Source organism: Paramisgurnus dabryanus, chromosome 3 (genome assembly GCF_030506205.2).
Source record: "Paramisgurnus dabryanus chromosome 3, PD_genome_1.1, whole genome shotgun sequence".
In the NCBI taxonomy this organism is placed as follows: domain Eukaryota; kingdom Metazoa; phylum Chordata; class Actinopteri; order Cypriniformes; family Cobitidae; genus Paramisgurnus; species Paramisgurnus dabryanus.
The window spans coordinates 11,421,106-11,432,362 of NC_133339.1; the positions used below are offsets into that span (position 1 = coordinate 11,421,106).

An 11,257-nucleotide genomic window follows, 5' to 3' on the forward strand; every position below is an offset into this window, starting at 1 on the left:
GTCCTGATTGGTTAACGCAGTGTGGAAATCCGCCGAAGTTCAGATTTTTCAACTATATTGGATCACTAGTGTCAGTGTAGATTAATCAAACAACAACGGACAACGAAAAAATGACTCACTGTTCTGACTGATTCACTTCTTTGTTAAGGATTGATCTATTTTATTATAAATGCACTGATTGCAATTTTCTTGGCCGAATCGATTTTTCTGTAGGTGTGATTTTTGCAGATTCCGAAACCATAAATCCCAAACCATTTAGACTTTTTTCCGTACACACTGAAAGGCAAGCGTTTTTAAAAGTCTTATTTGTGTTCACAGTCTGAAGGTTTATAGTTACAGTGCAATTTGTGGGGGCGGTTTGCCTCGCAGTCTTTGTCAAATGGATCATGTTTCTGGGTATGTAATTAAATTAATGCTGTTGTGGGAAAGAGGTCCAGTGCTGCTTCTAATGTGAGTGTGCGTGTGTCTGGGATGTCACCGCATGTGCACTGGCATCAAAAAGACCGAATCGTAATGTCTAAGACTATACTAAACTCTACATTGTTTGAAAGGTCTAAGGGTTTACTGTCAGTATATTGTCTCTGATTTGTGATACAGATACAAACTTGAGTGGGTAATAGAGAGGTGACTGTGGGGAATTTTTCTGTTTTCAGCAATTTGGAGAACTTTAGAACTTTGCATCAGCTGCTGCTATGTTATTTTGACGGAATGCTTTCAACTACCAATCTGAACTAATGTATATTTGAGGTACTCCAGAAATAGGTGATAGAGCTGAAACAGCAGCACACTCTCAAAGAAAGTCTGATTTCTTAAAAACAAACTATAAGTGAGCTGTTTACCTGTTATTACAGGCCTGCACAATGTACTTTCCTGTGTGCCTCTTGGAATAAGGACACTTTTATGCATTATACAAAGCACATATGGAAAGGTTTGTTTTGGTTGATCATGTGGTTTTCTATTAAATCAAAGATGCAGTAGGCATCTTATGTGAAGTTCTGAATGGTAAGAATCATAAACTATTACCAAACTTGTTAATTGAACTTGTTAATTTTGTTGATATGCTCTGTAAACTAAACAAAAATATGAATGGGGTTATGGAGTTTTTGAATTCATTCTAACCCTAACTTTTCCAGTAAATTTATTTCACAGTGTTTAGTACTTTCTGTCAATATACTTTATACTTTTATACTAAAGGTTGAGGATGTTATGTTGTACAGGTTTATGGCCATACATTTTATTTCTTTAATAAAATGTGCAGATAGGACTACATCTCCTCCCATTTGATACACACATTTTTTTCTATTGACAAAAGTCAGCTTACAATGTGCCAAAGCTGTATAAGTACAATGTGATAGTTTTTTTTACATTTGTATTGTTCATTAATACACCACTTAATATATTTTGCATATTGGTTCAGCAGGAAGTAAAATATATTAAATGTTAATTTTAAATATTTTAAACATTTTAAATTACGGCTGTGATTGCCCTGCGGCCTCGTGCCTCTGGCCTAATCACAGCCTTGACGATATAGACCTACAGTATATCACATGACTCTGAGAGCGATATTACTTTTATACAACAGTTCGACGGCACACGTTTGAAAAAAGAAAACTAGAAAACCACAACGGAGTGATTTTAAAAGCCTCTTTATTTGGAAACTACTTTCTTCTGCCAGAATGACAGGTAAACCTTTAGGTTGTTTGTTTTGAATGTCATAATAACTCAATTGACTGAATATCAGTTTCTTAAGATTGACGGTTTTTTGTCACAAAGTGTAGTTTTAAGATTAGTTCTGTCAAGAATATATATGCATAATATTCAAATCTGCAGTCGATTAGTAAAGATAGCGCCTATTTAAACATTTGCTTAGAAAGATTTGGACACAGAGATCCAGACACACCAGCGGACATCAGTGACGCTGACCAGCGCCTGATCTGGGCTACATCTCTGACAGGGATTCCCTGGCTCTGATGTAGGCCTATCTGTGTTTGATGGTCAAAAATAAAATGAAACCAGCAGTATTTGGTGTCATGAAACTATTATTTGTTTTTAGTGTCTTGTGTTGTTATTGTTTTGGTAAAAGTTAATAAAACTATATTTATATAACGTTACTATTGCTTTAACATTTAATCTTGCAATACCAGCACTCGCTTACTATGGACTTCGTTCTTGTCAGTACCACATTTTTATAAGTGTCAGACAGATTTTAAGCGTCTGTGTGTGCGTGCAGTTTTCCCAGTCAGAGATGAGCGAATGACTCACGCACATTTAAAGAAGCCCCACTCACTAATACTAAATTGACCAGTAGGTGCCGTAATGATACAAACAGTGAAGTGGTTACTGTGGTGTTATCAGTACAATACTGCATGCCTGGTAGCAGCTAGCCAATCAGATTCGAGAACCAGAAAGAACTGTTGTATAAAAGTATATGATGTCTGATTAAGGAATTTCACATCAGATATCACAGCACACATTTAGAAGTCACTCATTTAACATTTTGGGCTGTAGTATTTATCTAAACTCTCAATTGCGTCCTCTTTTGTGTATTTCCGCCATTCATCTGGAATCTTATCCTGGAATGATTTCTCATAATACGCCTCGAGAGCTTTCTGGAATCTGCACACAAACCACTTCCAGTATGGCAGCTCAGAGAGTTCAGGGGTGATGCTCCACCTTGCATAATCTCCTCCTGCTCTTCTGTACTCATTAAATGGAATCCACTTATCAGATGATTTAAAACGTTTAGAACTCATCACTACAGTTGAACAAAAATCTGTACAGAGAGTTTGTGTTTTTTCGTCAAAGAATCCATTAATTCCAGTCACTCTATGAAAAGGAACACTGTGATCTCCATCATGGTTTTCTATTGTGTTATTGCAGGTGGCTTTACAGAACGGACACTGAACCCAACAGCACCGACATAATTGATCAATCAGAATCTCATCTGGTCTGTAAATGAGATCCAGTGTTTTATTAAATATATCTGTGCTGAACTCTCTGCTGATGTTAGACATTATAGATGGAATATCTGTGTTTATCACATCATCTGACAGTTTAAAATCATCAACATCATCCGGTTTGACTCCACTGAAGTCCTTCACAGAGAATATCAGAACATCTGAGAGCTTCTGTCTGAAAAACTTCAACCACAAATCAACATCTCCACTTATCACTTGAACATCTTCAGTAGATTCATGAGCTGCTGTCAGGATCTTCTGCTGCAGGACTTCAATGTTCTGATTCATCTTGGGTTGAACACTGATACTGAACTGATCTCTGATGTACTGATGGACTTCATCTCTGATGAAATTCTTGAAGTGATCTCTGGGATACAAAATGTAGTCAATGAATGCTGAAAAGTTCTCCTCTTCTGCCAGTCTCTTCAGGATGTGTATCTCTAGATTTGATCTGTTTCCATTCAGTGATGGACAATTTGATCTGATTTCATCTGCTAAATCTCTGGCAGTCTGTTTATAGACACTCTGTTCAATGGGTCTCTTCAGTTTCTGACAGATGATCTCACCAAAAATAGCAGTTGATGTTGCTCCTTGACAATATTTCTGGAAAATACTAAAGTATTCATCTCTCTTCTTCTTCAGATAGAGAACCGGATCATTGACTTCTCTGAACATTCTGTGTTGATCAGTGAATGTCTTTTCTGCTTTCTTAAATATAGAAAATACCAAATCAATGAAGAATTCCTTCTTAAACACATATTTCACTGGACCTTTCTCATATTCTGTTATTCTTGTCTTGATGTGATCTGTGAGTTGTTGAATGTAGCTGATGTTGTAGCCCATCTTTGAAAAAAGAAGTGACCGAATCATCTTCTCTGTCTCCTGAACAACATCTGTGATCAAGTTTGTTATTTGTGTTTCATCATTTTTAGACAGAGTGTAACCAAACTTCTCTTTCGCCACTTTGTACACATTTTTAACCTGGCCTCTAAATCCGCTGGATTTCTTTACTGTTACATAACCTGAATAATTTTGTGTAGTGAAAATGTTTCTGTTCTCTCTTCTGTGTTCTACATTGAGACTTTTATAGATGTCATTGAGGAGTGTTCTCACTTCTTTTAATATGTCAATGTTTTTGATTGGAGGAGTATCTGTTGTAATATTCTTCACCCACTCTTCCCAAAATGAATCAAACTCTCTCTTCAGAGTTTCTTCATTATTTGTTTTGTCTTTGAGTTTTAATGCAAGTTCTTTGCTCTTTTCTAAGAGAGTGTTTTCATGCTGTGTTCTCTGAGCATCAATCTTTTTCTTCAAGTCTCTCTGCTGAAGAATTTCATTTAATTTCCTCTTTGTTTCTCTCACAATGTTCTCCTCAAGATCTTTGATTTTGATTTCAAATGATGTTTTCCACTGAATCAGTATATCAGCATCTGTGTCTCTCTCAAAGAATTCTGTCATTGAGTTTTTCACTTCTTTACTTTTCTCCTTCATTTCTCTCTGAAAATCTGTTTCTTCAATCTCATGGATTGTTTCATTTTCTATTTGGTTTTGTAGTTTGTTCTCAATTTTCATCATGGCACTGCGTAGAGTCCAGGTCCACTTGCTGTATTCTGTCTCCAGTCTCCTGTATACTGAAATCTCCAGAGAATTTCTGAAGCTAAACACAAATCGTTCATTCAGTAAAGCCTCCCAGAGATCTTTAATTCGCTCACGCAGATGTGTCAGCCTCATACCATCTGAATTTGATGCATGGGAAATTATAGTTTTCTTTAGTTCTTGAATATTGTCACAGTAGTTTGGGTTTGGTGGAGCCATTGGTGGGTTGTCCTCCCACAGATGAGCAAAATACTTCACATCATTACGTATATCAAAATTAATGACATCACTGAAACATTCTGCATTATTAACTTCATCTTTAGCAGCGAGTTTTGTCATCTCATCCAGTGTCTGCAGCAGTCGTCTCCTTCCCTCCATGTTTTTTTCTCCAGCTGTGACGTCTGAAATGTTCTGATGTACAAACATACAGCTGGGATTCAGTTTGACCTTCTTCATTCTCAGAAAGGCCTGAACAACAATCTGAAGAATATCCTGCATCTCAGCTGGGTTTTCTCCAAAGATGTTGATCAATGTCAGATTACCAAGACCAACAACAAATGTGGCCAATTCATTGTCATGATGTCTTGTGGATTTTCCATCAGATTCTAGAGCCCGAAGACCCTCAGTATCAACAACCAGAATATAATCAAACCTCATCTGATCTTTCATCTCCTCTGATACTCTGATCAGCTGCATGAAAGCTCCTCTGGTGCATCTTCCAGCACTGACTGCAAACTGAAGTCCAAACATGGCATTCAGCATGGTTGATTTCCCAGAGCTCTGAAGTCCTAAAACTGACAGCACAAAGATTCTCTGGTCTCCCAGTTTCTCTATGAGTTTATCTAGAACAGCAGTGATCCAGATCAGAGGAACATGAGCAGCATCTCCATCCATCAGCTCCAGTGGAAATCCACAGATCATCATCTCTGCTGCAAGACTCGGAAGAGAAGAGAAGTCAAACTGAAGATCTGTCTTATTCTTCTTCACAGATGAACATGATTCATAGATCTGACCGATCTCTCTTATGATGTGCTCCAAACCAAAGGTTGCTGCTTGAGCTTCTTCAGATATTCTCTCGAGTTCTGTTTGTTCAGCTTTTAATTGTTTAGATTTATCTTTTTCTTTTAGTTTTAAGACTGTTGACCACTTTTTATCATACTTGTGATGTAGATCGTAAAGATCAGCTGAGGTAAATTCATCCAGGAGGATTCTGAGCCATGTTAGAAAATATATATTTATATTTTCTTCATGTGAGTTAATTTGTTTACTAAATAACTTTATAAACTCACTAATGTGGGATTTGTGTTGCTGTTCACGAATTTTCTTCATTTCTGTTTGTTTGCTGTTTGTTTCTTCTTCTATGTCTTCTTCTTGAGGTCGATGAAGTTCTTTGTTCATCTGACACCACTGATGCCAGAGTTCACCCTGACAGGGCAGAAATGATTCTTTGATTTCTTTTAGATTTTTATTCTTCAGTAAACTCATCATCTGCTGTGCTGCTTCTCTTCCTCTCTTGCAGTCTTCATCATCTTCCTCATCTACTCTGATATCTGAGTGTTTGCACAAATCTTCAAGTCTGAACATGGAAGCTGATGTTGAAGATGAGAGACAATCATTTATAGCACTTCTGAGTTCTTCAGATACATCTGACTGATTTCTGTCTTTCAAAATAATTTTGTATTTTCCTTTTCTTGTCTCAATAACAGCAGATTCATCCTCAGTAAGAAGACAAATAAGTGGCTTTTTGTCTCTGTACAGGTTTTGAATCTTTGTTGAATTTTTGTCATTCTTGTTAAGTTTTGGTAGAAGAACAACATTGACTGAAGACATTTGAGTCAGAATCTGCAGTTGTTTTTCATTGTCTTCTGCATCACCATGAAGATTACAGAAAGCAACACAGTCAGTAAATTTATCTGTGTCTTTTCCAGATGGGCAGAACCAGGCGATCTCCACCACTCCATCCATCAGTAGTCTGGTTCTGCTGCTGCCTGGACAGTTCCTGTGGAAGAACGTGTTGTGTTTCTCATTGATCAGATTGTTCATCAGCTGAGACTTGGATGAAGACACAGAACCGAACCTGAAGAACGACACCATTGGAGTTTCTGCTTTGTAGACTGGCTCTTCTTTAATGATGATATCATTGTTAGTATTTTTCATCTTCCAGCTCTTGTTTATTTGTCTGAATGTCCAGAGAGGAAACTCAATCTGTTGTGTGATTGGATGAGGAACAAGCAGAGGAAGAGCAAACTGACACTGTGAGAGTTTAGTGACCATCAGCTGCTTTAGGAAACTATCAGCACAATGAAACACAGACATCTGAACATCCATCGGGTGAACAGGGTCTGGTTTACTCACTCCTTTATTAGACAAAGACATTTCAGTAAAAATCTCAACTTCAAATGTATCACTGCCTCTTTGTTGCATGTGATGTTGTTCAGTGGTCTCTTCAGTTTTAATGTCTCTTGCTCTGTAGTTCATCATCAGTAGTTTCTGTAGATAATTCTTCACCAGATCTTCTTCAGAACAAGACTCGTGAGACTCTAAAGAATTTACAGATATCTGAAGAACATCTGCAACTTTCAGTGTATTATGGATGTTGTATTTAAGATGAAATTCTAGATGAAGCCTGTGAAAGAGATGCTGCAGTTGTTCTCTTTTGAGATTTTCTTCTTTGTGAAGAGCAAGTCTCTCATTTGTTGCCAATGCTTTTGCAGTTTCCTGTAAAATACAATTATTTTTTATTATAACAGGTAGTAGCACTGGTCACAAATATATTTTTTATATCACTGATATAGATAAGTGGGTAACACTTTACAATAAGGGTGCACTAATCAAGAATTCATGCTTAACTAATGCACAGATAATACTGAATTAATGTATTACTAATGATTATCTAAGCTATTCATTAGCTATTCATTAAAGGACAAGTTCTGTATTTTACACTTAAAGTCCTGTTTTCAAATTGTTTATGATGAAATAGAACGGTTTTGACTGAAATTTCGACATATGCGGCTGCCCCGAGAATTTTAGGGTGTTTGTGTTTCACCTCACACCTCTACAATGGGTTTAATGGTGCACTTGAACAATCCTTCCTAAAATGCATTAAACTTTCGTTTACAAAGACGTGAAACTCACCGAGTGGTCAGGGGTGTTCACTGATATGCTCACACAAAAATCGCTGCAAAAGATGCTTTCCAACAGCTGTTTTAGCGTTCGTTGTTAACTTGTGGACCTATTTTTCCAAACGCCTCACACCCGTATATTCTTCCGCTTAGAGCTTGAATAATAGACACTCCAGCCCAGGTGGTGGCGCTAATCGGCCAATGCCAATTGCAAGAATAGAAACAAAGTTCCCGGCACGGAGTAATACCGTACCTCACAGCACATCTAATACAAGTCAATGGAGTTGGCAAAAACTACGTTAAAACCTGTTGGAATGCGTCTTTTGGAGCGATTTTTGTGTGAGCATATCAGTGAACACCCCTGACCACTCGGTGAGTTTCACGTCTTTGTAAACAAAAGTTTAATGCATTTTAGGAAGGATTGTTCCAGTGCACCATTAAACCCATTGTAGAGGTGTGAGCTGAAACACAAACACCCTAAAATTCTTCGGGGCAGCCGCAAATGTCGAAATTTCAGTCAAAACCGTTCTATTTCATCATAAACAATCTGAAAACAGGGCTTTAAGTGTAAAATACAGAACTTGTCCTTTAATGATTGCCTCATTAGCAACTAATGAAGAGTCTGTCTGGTTAATATATTAGTTCAAATATGAATTGTTGTTAATTAAATATGTAATTGTGGATTAATTCCATCATCACTTCTTTTATGAACTAATAGTGTTAATTAATTTGTTAATTACCACAATGAGCCCAAGCCCATATTTAATTAATAATAATTCATATATGAACTAATATATTAACCAGACAGACTCTTCATTAGTTGCTAAAGAGGCAATCATTAATGAATAGCTAATGAATGGCTTAGATAATCATTAGTATTACATTAATTCAGCATTATCTGTGCATTAGTTAAGCATGAATTCGGGATTATTAGTGCACCCTTATTGTAAAGTGTTACCGATAAGTGTACTGTATCATCACAGCTACCAACAAGAAATATCTAATAAGTTTTACACTAAAATTAGTCATGAGTTTCTGTGCTGAAAAAGAAACAAATGGTCAACGCATACAGTGTTGTTCAAAGAGAATGTAGACTGAGGCTAATAAGGTTTAAAGTGTTTGATGAAATCAACAGTTCTTCAATTTTTTCTTATCACCCACCTGTACTAAAGTGTGTTGTGACTGAGTCCAGATCTTCTTCATCTCTTCTTTCTCTCTTTCATATTCCTCTGTCAGCTCTGCTGTTCTTCTCTTTAGTTTTTCTTGTTGCATCTCTCTGAATATCTTAGATGAGTAGTAACTTCCTCCGTTTGCTTTCACCATGTCATCTATTTTCTCCAGTAGAAGAGAAACTTGTGTTTGATCTTCAGTTTGAGTATTATTGAACACATGATGTCTGTTTCCACACTTTTCTATCAGGTTTCTAATCACAGATCCAGGTTTTCCTAAACACTGATCAATAGTTTTGTTTCTCAGTTGATCTCCTCTGGTGAAGAGCACCATTGTGTACATTAAAGAGTTTTCACCAAACATCTCTTGAATGATCTTCACTGATCTTGACTCCTCTTCAGTAAAATGTTGTGCTAAATTTAACACAATAATAAACACATGAGGTCCTGGCAGAATCATTGAGATACAGTTCATTATTTCTCTCTTGATCTCTTCATGACTGCGTTCAGTATCAAACAGTCCTGGAGTGTCGATCACAGTGATCAATCTGTTGTTGACTTCAGCTGTTTCTTTCTGACACTCTTTAGTCACTGACTCTTGAGATAAGTCTGATTTAAACACTTGTCTGTTTAAGATTGTGTTTCCTGTGGCACTCTTTCCAACTCCAAGTTTACCCAGCAGCACAATTCTCACATCATCTCTCATCTCTGGATACAAATGATAGAAGACATTTTCTTGTTAATAAATGCTCCAAAGTGTGATATCAAGTGATTCAAGTAAAATTGTACATGTTAACTGTTTTTTAACAGTGATTATAATAGAGAAAAATAGGCTCAACTGTAGTGATCTGCATGTCATCTTGTTTACAGCTATGAGATAATATACAGTTATCACTGTCAACCATCACAATATTATTAAATATGTAAATACTGTATGTTCACACTCACCTCTTTTATATGTCTGCTGCTTTATTGTGAAACTCTGTGCATCTTCATATTTATCACAAATCAGATAACAGCCATCATTTGATTTGATAATGTCTCGTAATGTCTCTATGAGCTGAGCAGCAGTGCTGTTTTTCTTCAGTTTAAAGTGTCTATTGAAGCATTTTTTTATGATTTTCTTTATGTTGTCATTAATATCAGTCTGAGGAAGACTGTGTGAGTCGTGTGTTGTGAGCACCAGTGTGTGTTCATAAACACTATCAGAGAAATAGTTGAGGATCATCTCCACATGCTCTTGATCTTCTCTTGAACAGTCATCATGTTTAAAGATGAGAAGGATGAGATGAGGTCCTGGATGAGACAGATCCACACACTCTCTCACTGTCTGTATGATCTGATGATATGAGAGGTTCAGTTGGAGCAGATGAGGACAGTTGATGATCATCATGTCTTTTCCTCTGACTCTCTCAATCTGATGATCATCTGGAGGAGCTTCACTATCAAACGCTGATCTTCCCAACATGAAGTTTCCCACTCGACTGTTTGTTGAAACATCTTTACCCAGCAGAATAATGCTCACTGCAATAAAAAAACTCACTTTTAACCTTGCTATAGTAAAAAATTCTGAAATTTAATGTTACGTGTTATGAAAGCTGTAATGTTTATTAAAACAAAATCTTCCAGCAGTAGATGCCTTCACGGTTAAGTGACTTCATCTGTCTGTTTTTCTATACAGAGAAACTTACAATCAGGAGGTACAAATTCAATGCTGTTTCTTCTCCTGCGAGCAGGATTGTGAAGAGCAGACACTGCAGTAAACAAAAACATTACACTTATATTAAACTCTGAGATTTATAAGAGTAAGACATATCAATCGAAATCATCATTAACTGCTTTTATACATGCAGTCTTTACTGGTAATTTGTAGTTAAGAGATCAGGGGCCTCATTTATTAAAGGGCGACGTAGGAACTATCCTACATTTCATCTAAGATCATTTCTAAAATGATCGTACGTGTGATTCAAAGAAAAGGAACGTACGCAAAAAATAAAAACATGCTTACGCCTCTTTTCCAGATGTGCGGTTAATAAACCACAAATGATCTTGAAATTGTGTGCAGCTGAATGCTTTTAGAACTCCGCCTTGTAAACGCCCCTAGTTTAACTCATTAGCATATAAATAATTGAATGATCAAAGGCCAAATTCTCTGACTGCTACAAGTGGTCAAAAAACATCTTTGTTTTTAAATATTTCTAAATTCTAACATGGAAACTTTATTGACATCACTTGAGTTAATGCAATTATTAGTGGACCTTTCAATTCACGTGTTTTATTTTACTTTAAAATAAGATTCATTAGTTAACATAAGTTAATGTATTAACTTACATGAACAACCATGAGCAATACATTTGTTAAAGCATTTATTCTTTGTTAATGTTAGTTAATAGAAATAAAGCTTTAATTGTTT

The 11,257-nt window shown here is 36.4% G+C and overlaps 1 protein-coding gene across 1 annotated transcript; it reads right to left on the bottom strand.

The window, feature by feature from the left end:
- Positions 1-1,279: 1,279 nt before the first annotated feature.
- LOC135768884 (interferon-induced very large GTPase 1-like) lies at positions 1,280-10,362 on the bottom strand. Its single transcript, XM_065278246.1, has 3 exons — positions 9,793-10,362; positions 8,837-9,552; positions 1,280-7,271 (listed from the first exon to the last, which is right to left on the bottom strand). The coding sequence occupies exons 1-3, from the start codon at positions 10,310-10,312 to the stop codon at positions 2,490-2,492; spliced, it is 6,018 nt and encodes a 2,005-aa protein (XP_065134318.1). The 5' UTR covers positions 10,313-10,362; the 3' UTR covers positions 1,280-2,489.
- Positions 10,363-11,257: the final 895 nt, after the last annotated feature.